Raw genomic sequence first — 18031 nt, 5'->3', positions numbered from 1 at the left:
GCCAATCAGTAGCCCATGACCGCCGGCTCTCAGAGGAGAGGTAGAAAAAGCAGGAGCTGGGGCCAGAGCACGTAGCCAGGTTCAATCCTCGGCATCCCATCCCCGGCATCCCATATGGTTTCCTGATATGAGCAATTCTTCAGTGCAGAGGCAGGAGTAACCCCTAGCATCACCAGGTGTAGCCCTCCGCCCCCCCCCAAAAAAAAAAAAACAAAAAAAAAGCAAGAGTTTAGATGTTGTTCTTCTATGATAGACAAATGGAGAAACCACCCAATGGGGTCATAAGAGAAGTGTAAGTAAATTGTTTCCACTTCCTGCTTTGCCTGGGATAAATTCCTGGTACATATATATAAATACAGTCTAGACGTAAATCAGCTTGCGCCACCCCCCTCTTTGATCTTTCATCTGACCCAGCACCCGCCCTGTGACTGTCCTTTTGTTGTTGGGTTAGTTTCTAATTAGAGGGATAATTCCACAAGATGGAAACCCCACGACCTCCAGGTGAGTTGACTTGCACAGTGTGTCGTAATCACTGTCACCTGGGTGACTGCGTAACTCACGGGTCCCTTTCTCCATGCCCAGACTGATGCCAGCGACTAGTTGGTAAGGCCACACTGCTCGTCTGTTCACACACTCATCAGTTGATGGACACTTGGGTTGTATCTGCCTTTTGGTTAGTATAACTAATGCTGCTGTGTGCATTCAGGCTCCAGCTTTGCTCTAAGCTCTTTCTTGGTTCAGCTTCTTGTTTTGTTTTGTTTTGTTTCGATTTGATTTGATTTGTTTGGAGTCCCACACAGTGGTGCTCGGGGCTCCACGCTCAGGGATGGTTCCTTGCAGGGCTTGGAGGGCCATAGGGGATGCCATGGATTGAGCCTGGGGTTGACTGCAAGCAGAGCGAGTGCTCCTCCCACTGTCCTATCTCTCCAGCTCCATCCTTTCTTAAGCTTTTAAAGGTAAAAAGGCCCTAAAGGTAACGTGGAATTTTGTTCTTGTCTGGTGGTTGCTGTTCAGGGATCACTGAGTGGTGCTTGGGCCAGAGCCTGGACCAGTTTGATGAAGGAGAGAGTGAGGGGAAAACTCCAGAAAGGCAGAAGAAAACTAATAGTCTGTGTGCTATGTAGTATACCTTAAATATAAGCCTTAAGAAGCGATAGTACAGCAGGTAGGGTGTTTGCCTTGCATGCGGCCAACCTGGGTTTGATCCCAGGCATCCCATTTGGTCCCCCAAGCACTGCCAGGAGTAATTCCTGAGTGCAGAGCCAGTAGTAACCACTGAGCATTGCTGGATGTGACCCAAAAAGGGGGAAAAAAAAAGCCTTATGGTGATACAGGAATTATGAGATATATTTCTTTCATTTTTATTGTTTTTTTTTTTTATTGAATCACTGTGAGGTAGACCCTTACAAAGCTGTTCATAATTCTGACCAGCAGTGAATTCTCCAAATCCTTTCGTTCATGATTAGATTTCAGTCATACAGTGCCCCAACACCCATCCCTCCACCGGTGTCCATTTCCCAGCACTAGTGCCACATTCGAGGCTCTTTCAGGGTCAGGGGAATGAGACCCATCATTGTTACTGGGTTTTGGCATATCGAATACGCCACGGGGAGTATGCCAGACTCTGCCGTGCGATTGCAGGATGTGACGCAAAAAGAAAAAAAAATGAATTTGACCTCTGCTGTATGCCACACACTGTGCTCAGCACTGGGAGATGGTGTGAAGTGGGGGGAGCAGCTGCCGTCCCTGCAGCTGGCACACAGCGAAACTTGGCACTGAGCAGGGGGCAGTGGAGGGCCGAGCAGGTGCAGCCCCACCCACCCCTGCTGCTCACCTCTGACGCAGTTTTCCTTCGGTCCTGGCAGGCTCGGCAAGTGTCCCAGCTAGAAGCACCCAGCTCACGCAGCCATGCAAATGGTTTGGCTGCTGGGAGCTGGACATTGCAACTTCTTCCTTTAGATTTTTTTTTTTTGGCTCTTTTTGGCCACACCCGACGATACTCAGGTGTTCCTCCTGGCTCTGCACTCAGGAATTACTCCTGGCAGTGCTTGGGGAGACCACATAAGATGCCAGGATCCAACCAAGGTTGGTTACATGCAAGGCAAACACCCTCCCCGTTGGACTATCACCCTGCCCCTGTGCTGCTTGTGCTCACGTGGCCTAGCACATGTGGTGCCCGAGCACATGTGTCGCCCGCAACTCCCCTCTTGAGATATGTGCTTTCATGCTTTCATGTCTATTGCTAGGATGTGTGTGGGGGCTGTCTCCACCCGTGGAGAAGCCCATGTTCTCACTTAAGTACATTAGTCTCTCTCACACTCTCTCCTCCTCCACACCTTAAAAACCCTCCAAATAAAATCTATTTATTTAAAAAAAAAAAAAACTTGTGTCTGGTCTGGGAATAGCACTTGCGTTGAGCTGGCCAGGCGCTTCTGTGAGCCAAGCTCCTGTTAATTCTTACTTTGGGGTCCTGGGGTCAGAAGCACCCAGAAAGTCTTCCAGATGACAGCTCCTCCTGGCCTCTCTTGGAGACTCACACTCCATGCCAGGAAGGGTCACCCTCACTCACGGCAGCCAGGCGGCGTCCTTGGAGCCACTTCCAGCCCTGCAGAGAGATGCCAGGTCGTGACAGTGTGCTTAGGGTGGGCTGGGGTGCTCTCCCAACTCTCTCTGCCTCCTGAGCCTCCATTTTAATTGCAGGCATTTCAGTGTCTAGACAAGAAAAGTCTCATCTTCAGCCCTGACTTGCGGGGGTGATTGGGCCTCTGTTACTCTCTGACATACGGACACTCATCAGGAGGATTATGCTGGGATGGTCTTGGGCAAGTCCAGACTCCCATCCTGCAACCTTTCCTAGTGATTATTCTGCCTGTCCTGGGGTCCCACCTGCGGCAGAGGGTCTCCTGAGGAATTGAAACCATTCTGACATGATTTTACTTCAGTGCGAGAGTAGCACTTGGCTCAAGCAGAACATTTGAAAATAGAAAACAAGGAGCTGGAGCGATAGCACAGCAGGGAGGGCGTTTGCCTTGCACACGGCTGACCCGGGTTCGATTCCCAGCATCCCATATTGGTCCCCCGAGCACTGCCAGGAGTAATTTCTGAGTGCATGAGCCAGGAGTAACCTCTGTGCATCACTTGGTGTGACTCAAAAAGAAAAAAAAAAGGAAAATAGAAAAAGTATCAGGAATGCAATAAAAATCACTGGTAATCACAGTTTCTAAAATTAATTAAATTAAAGGCCCTCCCATTGATCGTCGATTTGCTCGAGCGGGCCCAGTAACGTCTCCATTGGAGACTTTGTTGTTACTGTGTTTGGCATATCGAATACTCTCGGTAGCTTGCCAGGCTCTCCGAGAGGGGCGGAGGAATCGAACTCGGGTCGGCCATGTTGGCCGCTTGTAAGGTGAACGCCCTACCCGCTGTGCTATCGCTCCAGCCCTAAATCATCAGAAATTTGGATAGAGGACAGACCGTCGCTTTGGCAGTCAGAGAGTAGCCGCATTTATCAAGTGCCCCTTGGATGAGGGACTCATTTGACCCTAAGTCCTGTGCAGTGGGGAGTGTTCCTTTCCCAGCTGAGTAGCTCTGCCAGGGTTAAGGGCATGTTGGGATCGGGGGAGAGACCTGAGATTACATCCCACATCCCAGCACGTACAAGGCCCCGGGTTTGATCCCCACCACTGCCAGCCATGGCCCTGGTGGCTCGAGGATGTCTCAGAGCAACCCACAGACGTTTCTGGAGCCCTTTTGCTGCCTCTGCACAGCAGCCTTCGAGGAGGAGCAGAGGCCAAGGTGACCTGCCTTCCTCCTCCCACTTCTTGGCCTCATTGGGTGGGACGAAGGACCCAGGGCCTCCCGTGCTTTCAGCCCTGCTGCTCTTTCTGATTTCCACGCACAGAGGCCTGTGGGCTGGGCGCAAGCATTTACTGATGGCCCCCACCCTCTCCGAGGAGCCCCGGCCAGACGTGGCAGCAGATGCCAGCCATGTGCGTCACCGGCCGCCTTCAGCCCCTTCAGCCCTATGTTCAGATAGTCATGGAAATGATCTGAATCCTAGATAAGTGGCGCTCAGGACAGCCACCTCGTCAGGTCACCAGACCTGGGGGTCAAGTCCCTACAGCCGGGGAAGAGGCGCCTGGCTACAGCCCCAGGAGGCCCCTCGCTGTCAGCTGCAGTGTCCTCCATGACACGTTCTGACTTTGTGGCCTGAGAACTGAGCTGCCCAGACAGGGAAGTTGCCGGGACTGCCCCACCCCCACCCCCCACCTGCCGCCACCACTCCCAGGAGGCCCAGAGGCCCCTGCCGAGCCAGCTGGTTGACTGTTCCCCAGGGTGGTTCCCAATCTTCATCCCCAAAGGGGCACTCTTGAGGACACTGCCGAAGGTCATGAAGGGGAGGAAGGAACAGCCTATCACCACCCATGGTCTGCATGACCCCCTCCCCTCAGGAAACCCCCAAACACTGTCTTATGGCTTTTTGGGTCACACCTGGCAATGTACGGGGTTTACTCCTGGCTCTGCACTCAGGAATTACTACTCCTGGTGGTGCTTAGGGGACCGTATGGGATGCTGGGAATCGAACCCAGGTCGGCTGCATGCAAGACAAACGCCCTACCCACTGTGCTGTTGCTCCAGCCCCTGCCCTTCTTTCCAGCCTTCTCTTCTTCCTTCCTTCTTTTCACCTTGGGCTATACCCAATGGTGTTCAGGAATCCTGCCCAGTGGTGCTCAGGGGACTGTATGCTGTGTCAGGGATTGAACCCCAGTTGACCATGTGCAAGGCAAATGCCTTACCCCTCTCCAGCCCTGGAGTGTTGGTTGGTTGGTTTTTCTCCCTTTGTGCCCCACCCCCCCACATCAAATCCTGGACAGAGACTGTTGTGATGTACAGCCATACTGCGTCATGTTTAAGAGCAAGGGCTGGAGAGATGATACAGCAGATAGGGCATTTGCCTTGCACGTGGTCCACCTGAGTTAAACCCCCACCATCCCAGGTGGTCTCCTGAGCCTTCCAGGGGTGATCCCTGAGCTCAGAGCCAGGAGTAAGCCCTGTGCACCACCAGGTGTGACCCCAAGACAAAATGAAAGCAAGACCTGCTGTTTGGAAGTGCAGGCACCATCCCGTCCACTGCTGTTATTTCCCCATCCACCGGCCTGAGAGCGGAAATGGCCCTGACCACCCCATCGGGGAGTCGCGAGCCTTCATGGCACCTCACAGGGCTGAGGTCAGAGGGCAGAGCTGAGGCAGCGTTTCTGGGGGTGCGCTCCTGGACCAGATGTTTTTCCTGCCCTTTCATTCCTTTGGATAGCTCAGAGCCCACCTGCTCACCTGATGGACACGTAGCACCCCCCTGGGGTCAGGCGGGAAGCCACCTCTCTGGTCTTTAATGAAGCACTGTCCTCCCATTGTTCATCAAGTTGCTCTTGCTCGAGCGGGCCCAGTAACGTCTCCATTGTGAGACTTCTTGTTACTGTGCTTGGCATATCGAATACGTCGCGGGGAGCTTGCCAGGCTTTGCCGTGTGGGCAAGATACTCTCGGTAGCTTGCCGGGCTCTCCAAGAGGGGCGGAGGAATCAAACCCAGCTCAGCCGGGCAGCAACGTGCAAGGCAAATGCCCTAGCTGCTGTGCTGTCGCTCCAGCCCTGGTCCTTAATACTTAGAAAAAAAAAAAACTAGAGTTCTATTGATCAGAAAGCTGGTTCGAGGCCGGAGCAGGAGTACAGCGGGGAGCTAGGGCATTTGCCTGGCTCACAGCCAACCCCGGCGCCACATATGGTCCCTCGAGCCTGTCAGCAGTGAACCCTGAGTTCAGGACCAGGAATAAGCCCTGAGCATCGCCATGTACCACCCCCCTCTCTCCACCATACACACACACACACACACACACACACACACACACAGTTTTGTTTTGTTTTATTTTGTTTTTGTTGTTTTTCTTTTTTGCTTTTTGAGTCACACCCAGCAATGCACAGGGGTTAGTCCTGGTGGTGCTCAGGGGACCATATGGGATGCTGGGCATTGAACCCGGGTCGGCCGCGTGCAAGGCAAACGCCCTACTCTCTGTGCTATCGCTCCAACCCCCACACAAATATTTTTAAGCCGGTTCACTCGCGCATAATAGTGCAGCAGGGCGGGCACTGACCTTGCACGTGGCCAACCAGATTTCGATTCCTGGCACCACGTACGGCCTCCCAACTGCCACCAGGACTAAGCCTTGAGCACCACAGTTGTTTAGGGTAGAGGGGAAGAATGTTTGTCACAGAAAGTGCCCTCTTAGAGATTTGTTCTTAAACCTCAGTCCTGTTGCCGGAAGATGGAAGCCAGTTCCTCCTTCCACTGCCCTTGGAGGGAAGGCTATGGGGGTGGGAATGCAGGCAAGGGTGCACGCGGGGGCTTGCGGGGAGGACCACGTGCAGGGGAATTCCTGCTCCGGGGGTCCTCATTAGGAAGGCTTTCCTGAGCTATCTGGGCTCTGCATGGCTGTACCTGGAATTTCCTTCCTGTGGTGGTGGAGGGACGCTGAACTTTGGAGTCATTTATTGGGTCATTAAAAACAACAACCAGCCTTTTTTTTTTTATTAAGTATTAACTTGGGGCCAGATGCCATGCTAGCAGAGATCCCTGCCGTGCCCCCGGGACAGATGCAGCGACCTCCCACATTTCGCTCTGGTCCCTCACCTCTGTGATGGGGCAGGCCCCTTAGTACTTTTGAGCTTCTGGTTACCTGGGGACCCCTGCCAGTCTCCCGAGCATGTCCCAGAGATCCTGAGGAGGGCCAGGTGAGACCACACACTACGGAGGCCAGTGAGGGCTATGGGTTCTCAGTTCCTCAGCACATTGCTTCATGGTGGCAGGGCGAGGGGCGGGAGCAGGGCCGGACACTAACACCAAACACATCCAAGGAGATAGCTTATAGGGATAAAGTGCAGGTTTAATCTCTGGCACCCACGTGGTCCCCCGCCGCACAGAGTGTGGCCTTCAAAATAAATATGGGCTGGAGTGATAGCACAGTGGGTAGGGCGTTTGCCTTGCACACGGCCAACCCGGGTTCGATTCCCAGCATCCCATATGGTCCCCCAAGCACGGCCAGGAGTAATTCGTGAGTGAATGAACCAGGAGTAACCCCTGTGCATCGCTGGGTGTGACCCAAAAAAGAAAAAAAAAAAACAAAATAAAGAAATATAAATAAAACAGAAGCATGCCCTTCCTGGGGAGGGGTAGCTCTGCCCCTTTGCAAATGTGCCTCACAGCCTTGGGAAAGAAGAGCATGCAGGCTGGGAGGCAGTGCAGAGTGGGCAAGGACAGGCTTTGCATGCTGGGACCCCGGCCCATCCCAGGTACCACACGGTCTCCAGAGCACTGCCAGGTGTGACCCAACAACACACACATGCACGCAGATTCACATGCACACATAACACGCAGTACACACACACAGCACATAGCACACACGCACATGCGCACATGCACACACACATACACACCCAGAGCACGCGCGTGCACGCACACACACACACACACACACACACACACACACGAAGAGCCAAAGAGTGAGCTGCCGTTGATCTCAAGTCCGATTCTCTTATAGCGAGGAGCCTTGGCCTCATCCGACCTGGGCTGGCCCCTTCTGAGCAGGCAGCTGGTAGCCCTGCCCTCTCAATGGGCACCTTGCCGGCGTGCAGGACCGTTGGGGGGGCGTTGGTCTGGGAGTTGTACCGGATCGGCCTGCCTGGCAGCGTGAGCCATGCGGGGCCTGGCATCAGAAGCTGTGCAACACGGTCTCGTTATGGAACCCCGCACCGGGCCCTTTGCCTTCCTGTTTCAGCATTTCTCAGAAGGCAAGGGTGCATATTGAGAATGGCGCAAGCCAGGCAACGTATCCCCAGGAGCTCATTCTAACTTTTGTTGTACATTTTTTCTGAGTTTGAGCTCTTTTCTTTTTCTTTTTCTTTTTTTTTTTTTTTTTGGACAGAGTCTTGCAGCTGCTGTGGTCTGGTCGGGTCAGAGCTTAGGCCCCTTGAGCCCAGCGGGGAGTTCCCTTAGCTTGGCACAGATGGGGCCCTGGGTTCCATCCCTGACACCAAGCAACAATAACAAAGCGTTCTGGCACTTTGACCCCTCACTGCCTGCCCCTTCTAGGGATGGCCCGGCCTTTGTGCATAGTGCCCGGTGGGCCAGAGGATCTGGAGGAGCAGGTGATCTCCCAAGGGATGCTGGGGGGTACCGGCAGGTCTCTCCCCATCGTCTCAGCCAACCATGTGGGCGGTTGGATGCAGTGCTGGTGGGGAGTGCGGGGTGTCTCTAGAGCAGCGTTCAGTGATGCTGGGGACCTTCTGGGCTATACCTAGCGATGCGCAGGAGGCCCTGTACTGAAGGGCCTTGGTGCCATTCTCCACGGTGCCATTCTCCTGGTCCCTAGAAGGTGTTAGTGCTGCTTTCTCTACTTCCCAGGGTTTCATGATTCTAGGGTATTGAGAGTTGAGGGTTTTTTTGTGGGTTTTTTTTTTTTTTTTTTTTTTTTTTGCTTTTTGGGTCACACCCGGCGATGCACAGGGGTTATTCGTGGCTCTGCGCTCAGGAATTACCCCTGGTGGTGCTCAGGGGACCATATGGGATGCTGGGAATTGAACCCGGGTCGGCCGTGTGCAAGGCAAATGCCCTACCCGCTGTGCTATTGCTCCAGTCCGAGTTGAGGGGTTTTGTTTATTTATTTTGAAAGTGAAGAAAGTATGCAGCCAATTTATTATTTATAGAAGGATTTCTTGAATAACAGTTCTTTTTTTTTTAAATTTTTATCTGTATTGAGCAAATAGATGAACAAAGGGAGGACAGTGCTACAGTGCTACATCTGCATTGAGCGGTTCAAGATAATCCATTACATTCAATTATTCCAACACCAATCCCACCACCGTTGTTCCTTCCCTCCATTAGTTTGAATTTTGCCACCACCACCCAAGCCTGCCCCAAAGGCAGATCCTGAAAAATTTATTTTGTGTTGCTTGTTATGAAAAAATCCGCTAAAAAATGATCCAAAAGAGTTTCTTTAGAGGAAAGTGTGTGAAGATTGTTGTATCTCACCCTGGAAGAGGTTAAGCTCTCGTATAAGAGATTACTAACACCTTGGTTACAGGTTGAGCCTTGTGTGCTAATATTTTTTATTTTTTTTATTGAGATGGGTTGCCTTCTACTTTACACTGCATCAGACCTGGTGTGCTGCTCCCAGTACATCGGCGGCTCGAGAATGAGATGTCACGTGATTCGCGGCCATGCGCTCCATGATTTCTAAATTCGCTCATTTTTTAGATTTGTTTTTCAAATGACATATTTCCTGTCCTTTCCCTTTTGTTATCAGGGTGCCTGGAGGTCGCACAGACTTGATCACAGAGCTCACACAGTTGGTTCCAGCCTTGCTGGGGCTTGAACACTTGGTCCTGATGCTCCCTGGGGGTCACTTACACTGCACTTGCACACTCTTGGTTACAGTACATCAGATTCGGTGTGCCTCACCCCAAATGGCAGAGCTTCTGAGGGGATACTCAGTACATGCGCAGTGCTAGGCATCAGAGTCCCTTAGTTGACTGACGCTGGCAAGACTGGTGGTTTTTCCCTGAGCTTGTTCTCAATTCCATAGATGTCCGTGTTTGTTTGCATGCTTGCTAGTTTGCTGTGCAGGGAGTAAGGGAGAGATTGAACCTGGGTTCACACCTCTAAGATAGAGTTTGTTTTTCTTCTTGATCTTACAGATCCGTTGATTGTATTCCCACATTCCAAATGTAGGACGATGAACATAACAAAAGAAAAAAAAATGAGATGGAATGGTACTATAGTTAAAAGTTCTTTCCCACCCAGTGCAAAAACCTATTCAGAAAATAATCATCAGAGTTGCCCAACCTGTTGGCAAACAGGACAGCCACAATTTCAGTGTCATCTTGCATGTTCCTCATCTATTTCACAGGAACAAGGGTGCCTTTAAAATGGAGAGATCGGGGCCGGAGTGATAGTACAGTGAGAAGGGCGTTTGCCTTGCACACGGCCAACCTGGGTTCCATTCCCGGCATCCCATATTGTCCCCTGAGCACCGCCAGGAGTAATTCCTGAGTGCAGAGCCAGGAGTCACCCCTGCACATTTCTAGGTGTGACCCATAAAACAAAAAATCAATTAATTAATTAAATGGAGGGATCAGCATCGGAGTGATAATATAGTAAATAGTAGGGCACTTGCCTCATACGTAGCTGACCCGGATTTAATACCTGGCACCTCATATTATCCTCTGCACACTGCCAGGAGAGATCCCTGAGTGCAGAGCCAGGAGCGCTGCCAAGAGTGGCCCCGAAACAAAAACTAAATCAATTATAAAACAAAATGCAGTAGAGAGATCTTGTATCACCTCCATAACCGGGTGGTAAGATGCAGTGTTGCCTTTTTTTTTTAAATCAATCACTGTGAGATACAGTTACAGACTTATAAACTTTTGTGATTACGTTTCAGCCATACAATGATCGAGTACCCATCCCTCTACCTGCCCATTCTCCACCACCAATGTTCCCAGTATCCCTCCTGGCACCGCCCCCATACCATCTGCCTCTGTGGCAGGCACATTCCCTTTTACTCCCTCTCTCCATTTGGGTGTTATGGTTTGCAATACAGGTAGTAAGTGGCCATCATGTTCGGTCTATAGTCTACTGTCAGCGCACATCTTCCATCCTGAGCGGGTCCTCCAGGCATCCTTTTCTTGGTGGTCCCTTCTCTGTCCCAGCTGCCTTTTCCCCCAGCATGTGAGGCTGGCTTCCAAGCCATGGAGCGATCCTGTTGGCCCTTATCTCTACTATCCTTGGGTGTTAGTCTCCCATTCTGTTACTTTATATTCGATGTGGTGTTGCTATTGCCAGGACACACTGGTGCCCTGTGGCCGTGCCGAGCCCAGAGAGGCCTAGTCTTATCACATTGGTGCCCTTGCCTGGTTGAGGATGGGCCATTCTGCAAGTCCACTGGTCTGGGCCCCTCCCCCAAGTGAGTGTCATGGAAAACAAAACCAAGACTAAAGAAGAAACAGACACCATGTGTGGGACTTCTAAGTCTGAATGAAAAAAAATAAAATAAAAGTTACAAAAGGAATTTTCTGGACCAAGAGGAAAAGGCAAGTGGGGGCTGCCTACTGGTAACTGCTGTTGCCTTGATGTGCTAATAGCATCCTGAGCGCGTAGGAAAATGACCCCGGGAGTGGATCCTTTGTACAGAGACGCACAGAAATGGCCAGGCATGTCTGGAGCTTAATTACAAATCGCCTGCAAAACCAGCGCAGACCACACCAAACGCACCACCACAAGCACAGTCGCATACTGAGCAAATGTGGCTCCCTCAGCATTTGGGGGATCTGGATGAGGGGTCAGCCAGGTCCCTTGTCTTCTTTCATCCTTCCTGTGAACCGAAATTTTTTCCAAAGGAAACGTACACGGAACAAGTCTAGGAGAGTCAGTGGTTCTCGTCTCGCTCGAAAAGACTCGGTCCCCCTGCCCCTCCTGGAGGACTTCGCAGTGACTTCCAGGCTTCTGTCCTCTGTATAGTTCATCGTTGAGGCGGCAGCAGCTGAGTATCCTTGTTGGTGGCAGAGCTGGGAACAAAGGGCCATGGTCATGGAGGAGGGGAGGGAAAAAACCCCTGGGCACATGCAGTACTGGAAAACTTATAAAAAAAAAATCTTTCCTGGCTGCAGAGCATACGGGGCTGGGTGGTGGTCACTCAGCAGGGTTGACCAGCCAGCATTAAGAGCAGGGGTCAGGGTCAGGGCGATGCTCAAAGAGCAGGAGCCAGGGCTTAGCATGCTGGACCCCCAGCATTGATCCCCAGTAGCAAGCTTGGAGTGGTTCTTAAGCATTACAGAGATGGGGAGTGGGGTGGGTACCACTAGCTAAATATCTAAATTAAGGAAAATAAAGTGCAGGGTTCAGAGGTCAACCCAGGATAAGCTGAGTCTTCAGCCTTCTCCCTATGTCATTTGGACCAGAACAAGACCTTCCTGAGCACTGCAGCCCGCGAACCCCGTCCCATCCTGTATGTTGAGCCTTTTGAAGGTCAAGCCCTGGGCGACAGATTCAGAACTCAGGTTCTGGGGGCTGGAGTGATAGTCCAGCAAGCAGGGCATTTGCCTTGCATGTGGCCGACCCAGGTTTCGATTCCCCAGCATCCCATAGGGACCCCCAAGCACCGCCAGGAGCAATTCCTAAGTGCAGGGCCAGGAGGAATCCCTGTGCATCGCCGGGTGTGACCCCAAAAAGCAAAATAAAAAAAAATAAGAACTCGGGTTCTTAGTCCCTGGGCAGTCTCCCCTCTGTGCATCTCCCAAGACCAGCTGGGCGCTTGCCGGTGGATCTTCCCTTCCTAGGGGAGGGGAGCACTGCCTCCCAGTAACCCCCGCTTGTCCCCCAGGTAAGTTCGAGGACCGGGAGGACCGCGTGCCCAAGTTGGAGCAGATCAACAGCATGCGGGTCCCGAGCTGCCACAGCTTCACCCTCACCAGGCAGGAGCTGCTGAGCACGGAGCTGCTGCTGCTGCAGGCCTTCCACTGGGACCTCAGCCTGCCCACGCCCGCCCACTTCCTCGACTACTACCTCTTGGCCTCTGTCAGCCAGAAGGACCACCACTGCCACAGCTGGCCCACGGCCTGTCCCCGCAAGACCAAAGAGTGCCTCACGGAGTACGCGCACTACTTCCTCGAGGTCACCCTGCAAGGTGGGACCCCAGGGTGGGGCGAGTCACCCTGTCCCACCCTCTGGTGGGGGGAGGGGGTGTGGTGCTGGGACCGGTTGGCACTCAGGGAATTCACAGTCACAGACAACCCCCACAGTCCAGCCCATATCACAGCCATATAACCGGGGGAAAAGGAGGGATAAGGACACGTGTGTGTGTGTGTGTGTGTGTGTGTGTGTGTGTGTGTGTGTGTGACCGGTAATGTGTAAACAGCAGCTGGTACCTTCCAAGGTCACGGCTCACTCGTTTCGTTGTTCTTAGGGAAACCTGAAACATAGCTCAGACTGAACGGCAGGTAGCTGGCCAGTCACTCCAGAAGAGGCCCAGACAGGGTCCTGGAGGGGGGATTGTGTTTACGTCTGCTGTAGCCGTTAGATTCCCCACTAGTAGGGTCTTATGTTCGAATCTCGCTCTTAAATCCAGGTATTAAGTGAAACACTGGGGCAGACGTACTGTGGAGACAAACATGAGAAGCCCTACTGTAAATCAGAGGCTCTGTGTCGCGGTGTCCACTCCTGGGAGCCTGGCCTGCCCCCACCGGGCACCAGCACCAGACTGCAGTGCTGTGCCTTCATTGTTCATTTTTCTTTTTTGTTGTTTTGTTTTGTTTTCTTTTCTTTTTTTCTTTTTTTGCTTTTTGGGTCACACCTGGCAATGCACAGGGGTTCCTCCTGGCTCTGTGCTCAGGAATGACCCCTGGCGGTGCTCAGGGGACCATATGGGATGCTGGGAATTGAACCCAGGTCTGCCGCGTGCAAGGCCTTACCCACTGTACTGTTGCTCCAGCCCCTCATTGTCTATTTTTAACCTCAAAACCAGGGTAAATGGAAATCAGACCCATGTCAGCTTCTTGAGGTGATGTTCAAGAGATGAAGGAACTTACCGAAGTCACTGCCACGACCCAAGTCTCACGGTTCTAATTCACAGCTGTCCTGATGCCACTCTGCCTGGCTCAGTCTTCCAAAGGCCGACTTGGGAGGACTGGAAATTCCCGGCCTCTTTGCTCACCCAGATCTGTCTGTGCAATGTTTGTCAGTCACGCTCCCCTAAAGGGGGAGTGAGGGTTGATTCCTCAAGAGCGCTGAGTCAAATACTAGTGTGAGTTGTGAATGTTCTCAGTCATTCAGAAGCTCTGTGTTGAACACTGTTATGGACCAGGCTCTGTTGCTGTTAGCTCATTGCCTACAGTCATACTGGAATCAGCAGCCTTTCAATAGTGTCATTCACCCCTATGACCGAAGGGATAACAGATGTTCTCAGATTCTGTTCCGAGGCCATCAGCGAGCCCCCTGGGAGCCCCCTGAGAGCCCCCTGGAAACCATGATTGGGACTTTGAAAAACCATTGCTTTAAAAGGTTGACCTCAGAAATTCTCAAGGTGTATAGGACTGAAAGATGAAACTTTGTGACATTTAAATTTTAATTTTTCAGACCATGTTTTCTACAAATTCCAGCCTTCTGTGGTTGCTGCAGCCTGTGTTGGCGCTGCTAGGATTTGCCTTCAGCTTTTCCCCTACTGGACCAGAGACCTTCAGAGGATCTCAAGCTACTCCCTAGAACATCTCAGCACGTGTCTTGAAATCCTGCTTGTGTGAGTTCCTCTACTCATCCCTCCATGCTCCTGAAATCAGAGGTTCCCTTGTTCTTAAGGCTCGCCTCTGTCCAGGGTTTCAACCCCCAGCTGGTACTTCCTTCTGAAGTGGCCTACAGGGACTAGAGCTATAGTACAGTCGAGGTCACCCTGCAAGGTGGGACCCCAGGGTGGGGCGGGTTGGCATGGAGGGCATTTGCCTTGCACGCGGCTGACCTGGGTTCAATTCCCAGCATCCCATAGGGTCCTCTGAGCACTGCCAGGGGTAATTCCTGAGTGCAGAGCCAGGAGTTACCCCTGCACATCACCTGGTGTGAACCGCCCCCCCCCCCAAAAAAAAGAAGAATTGGCCTACAGTGACCAGTGGTGTCTGGTAGAATTAGTGATTGGGGGTTGCTCCTTCCTATGTTGAGTAGCTTTTTGGGGTTGCATTTGGTTGTTTTGGGGCCACCCATGATAGTACTCACGAGGACCATAAATTGCTAGAGAATCAAACACAGTCATGCATAGAGCCCTCTGAACTAGCTCTCTGGCTCTGGATTGCATTTTTTGTTTATTTGGTTTTTTTGGGGGGGACCACACCAGACGATGCTCAGGGGTTATTCCTGGCTTTGCATTCAGGAATTTCTCCTGTCGGTGCTTGGGGAACCTACGGAGTGCTGGGGATCAAACCCAGGTCAGCTACATGCAAGGCCAGTTCCCTACCCACTGAACTGTCTCTCCAGCCCCACTGTATTGCATTTTTAATAACTTAGGAGGGTTCAGGGGAAAATTGGGCCCCTCCCAGTGGTATTCAGGGTTTTTTTCCTGGCTCTGTGCTCAGGAGTGACCTCTAGCAGTGCTTACAGGAAGGTATGTGATGCTGAGAACTTGAACCAGTTTCAGTAGGATGCAAGAAAAACATTCTCTCTCTCTCTCTCTCTCTCTCTCTCTCTCTCTCTCTCTCTCTCTCTTCTTGTTTTTGTGCAATAAACTGGTGGTGCTCAGGGCTTACTCCTGGCTCTGTGCTCAGGGATTATATCTGGCGGTACTCAGAGGACCATATGGGGTACCAGGGATTGAATTCAGGTTTGCCACAGGTGAATAATGCTCCCTACTTGATATACGATCTCTTCCGCCCAAGGCGAGCATTTTAAGCCCTGCACTATCTCCCCAGCCCCTGGTTTCATTTCTATAAACATGGGGGATGTGTGGTTTGAGCCCACACAGCAGTGCTCAGGCACTCTTCCTAGGCTCTGTGCTTCGAAGTAACTCCTGGCACCTCACTGAGAATGCTGGTGCCAAGAGTCACTTCTGGCAGTGCTCAGGGAGCACCGGTGCCAGGAGTCACTTACGGTGCCAGGGTTGGTAGGACGCAAGGCAAGTGCCGTAACCCCCGAACTGACTCTCCAGTCTGTGGCTTTCATTTTCAAGGTGGCGGAAGGAGAAAGAAGTAGATCTCCGTGCGCGTCCTTTAGGACTGGGCTCTGTGAGCTGAGTCACGGGGATTTGGTGACCTCAGAGGAGATGGCATTTACCCAGAGGCCCTCAATACCATAGCTGCTTTTCCAGATGCAGTTGCAAAGCTGGCTTCTGAGTTAAGCCCGGAGCTCTTCTGTCGCCATTGGCTGAGCTGGGACTTAACCGAAGTGGCCCACTCATGCCCTGGAAGTTATTGTTGGGGGCCCACAGAGGCCGTAGAGAGGGACACCCAGCTGGTCACTGTAAGAAGCAGGTGCAGGTGTGACTCGGGCCCTGCATGTAACCTGGAGGATCTCTGAGGCAACACTGAGCAAGCCAGGTGCTCGGGCAAGGTCCAGAGACAACCCCGGAGCTTCTGGGGTCCCACTGACACCCCGGAGGGTGGAGGTCTAGTCGGGGCGGTTCAGTGCTGTGGCCCGTACCAAGTCTTACCCCGTGTGCCCTTTTCCTTTCAGAGCCTATGACAACATCCTCAAGGACGCCGTCACTGCCAAGAGCCAGGCCCTGGCACTGGTGCCCGGCACCCCCACCACCCACTCGCCGGTGCTACCGCAGGCACCCGTGGCCTTCACTGCCACCAGCCAGCACACCCCCTCGGGCTTGCAGCCCCCGCAGGCCTCCGGGCAGGACCTGTGCTTAGCCTACTGGGATGCGCTGCAGGCCCACCGCTCAGGGAGCCTGTGCTCGGGGGGCAGCGGCTCATCCCTCAGCACCCCGTACCCCTCCCTCCAGCCTCTGGACGCAGGTTCCGTCCCCCTGCCCCCATCCCTGCGCCTGCAGATGGCCATGGCCACGGAGGCCAGGCACTGCCTCGCCAACCCCTACGGAAGCCGCCACTTCAGTGGGAGCCACCCATTCCCCGCAGGCTGTTTTGACAAGTAAGGACAGTAGGGGGCACGGTGTGGGGGACCCCACTGGAGCCAGGGACTCCCACAGAGCCTCACTGCCCTTCAACAGGGTTGGGGGGGGGCGCGTTTTCAAAACAAGACTCACGCAGAGCAAATTAGCATCAGCCCGGCTCGCCCCCCCCCCATACCCCTTGGAGCAGCCCCTTCTGCACTGTGACCGGTGGGGGGTCCCCGGGGGCAGCAGGAAAAGACCTGGAGGCTGGGGGCCCACCTTGACTCTAGTCCACCGGCAGATCGGACTTCTTCGCTCGTGGCACGCTCACAGCAACGATGTGGCTGAGCAGGAAGGGGCCACCGGCCGTCCCAGAGGAGGGGCCCACGTGGCTTCTCTCTTGCCGTGGCCACACACACACGGGAACGAGCCTGTGCCTTGGCAGGCATGGTTGACAGTCCTCTCGCCTCTGTTGCCCGAGCGGGAAGCTTGCGGGGCCTGCCAGCCGCTGCCACCGCTCCCTCCGTGACCCAGCTTTCTCCTCAGCAAGCTGACTTGTTTACACGCTGCATCAGGGATTTGGTGATACTTGAAAACTCCATAGGAGGAAAACACGTCAATGGCCACACCGCCCGTCCCGTCCGTGCCGGGGCTTGGGAGGTGGTGGGGGGGGCGGGGCAAGTGGCAGTTAATTCGGCGGTGTCTGTCTGGCCGTGGGGGACAGCGCCCTTGCCCAGGCGTAGGATTGGAAGGACCAGTTCCCAGGCTCTTGGTTCCAGAAGATTCCACGCCCTGGATACTCTGTTCACCTGGAGGATCTGGATCACCACACACACACACACACACACACACACACACACACACACACACACACACGCAGGAAAATGATGGTTGGAAAAGCCGACAGATGTTTGAAACCAGCAACCCCAGACGCCGTCCACGCCTGCTGACCTGTGAGGAGTTGGAGCCCCACCGGACTCTGAAGGTAAAGGAGAAGAGGGGAGTCCTGTCCGCCGCCGGCCGGTCTGGGGGCGCGGGGCCCCGCGAGAAGGCTCTCAGGAAACCCGTGCTACCATGTGCAATATGTTTCCTTCTCACCGGCGGCCCCACACGCTGCTCCCCTGGGGCTCAGGCTCAAGGCGCCCCCTTGGGACCCAGAGAAGCACGGAACAGCAGAACAGAACCGGGGCTGTGGAAGCAACCTTCAACTTTGGTTCTGTTTTTTTTTTTTTTTTTTTTTTTTTAAGAACTTGTGGTTTTCTGGACTTGCCTGCCAGCCCCGAGCACCGCGGCAGGGCCATCCACGAGTTGGATCCGAAGGCGACTTTCTACACGGGTGGGGCCTCAGCTCTGGAAGTGGGCAGGGGCGGGCCCGGACGCTGTCGAGGTAG

General features: G+C 53.3%; 1 protein-coding gene across 1 annotated transcript in view; it reads left to right on the top strand.

Moving 5' to 3' along the window:
* The window catches only part of CCNJL (cyclin J like), a 35186-nt gene extending 18504 nt beyond the window's left edge, over window positions 1–16682 (top strand). The window contains exons 4-6 of the mRNA XM_056133118.1: window positions 12429–12731; window positions 14180–14339; window positions 16256–16682. Coding sequence (XP_055989093.1) covers window positions 12429–12731; window positions 14180–14339; window positions 16256–16682 — 890 coding nt within the window. The remainder of the gene's footprint in view (window positions 1–12428; window positions 12732–14179; window positions 14340–16255) is intronic.
* Window positions 16683–18031: the final 1349 nt, after the last annotated feature.

This window comes from Sorex fumeus, unplaced genomic scaffold, assembly GCF_029834395.1.
Source record: "Sorex fumeus unplaced genomic scaffold, SorFum_2.1 ptg000097l, whole genome shotgun sequence".
NCBI lineage: Eukaryota > Metazoa > Chordata > Mammalia > Eulipotyphla > Soricidae > Sorex > Sorex fumeus.
This window is presented reverse-complemented; position numbering and strand designations above follow the sequence as displayed.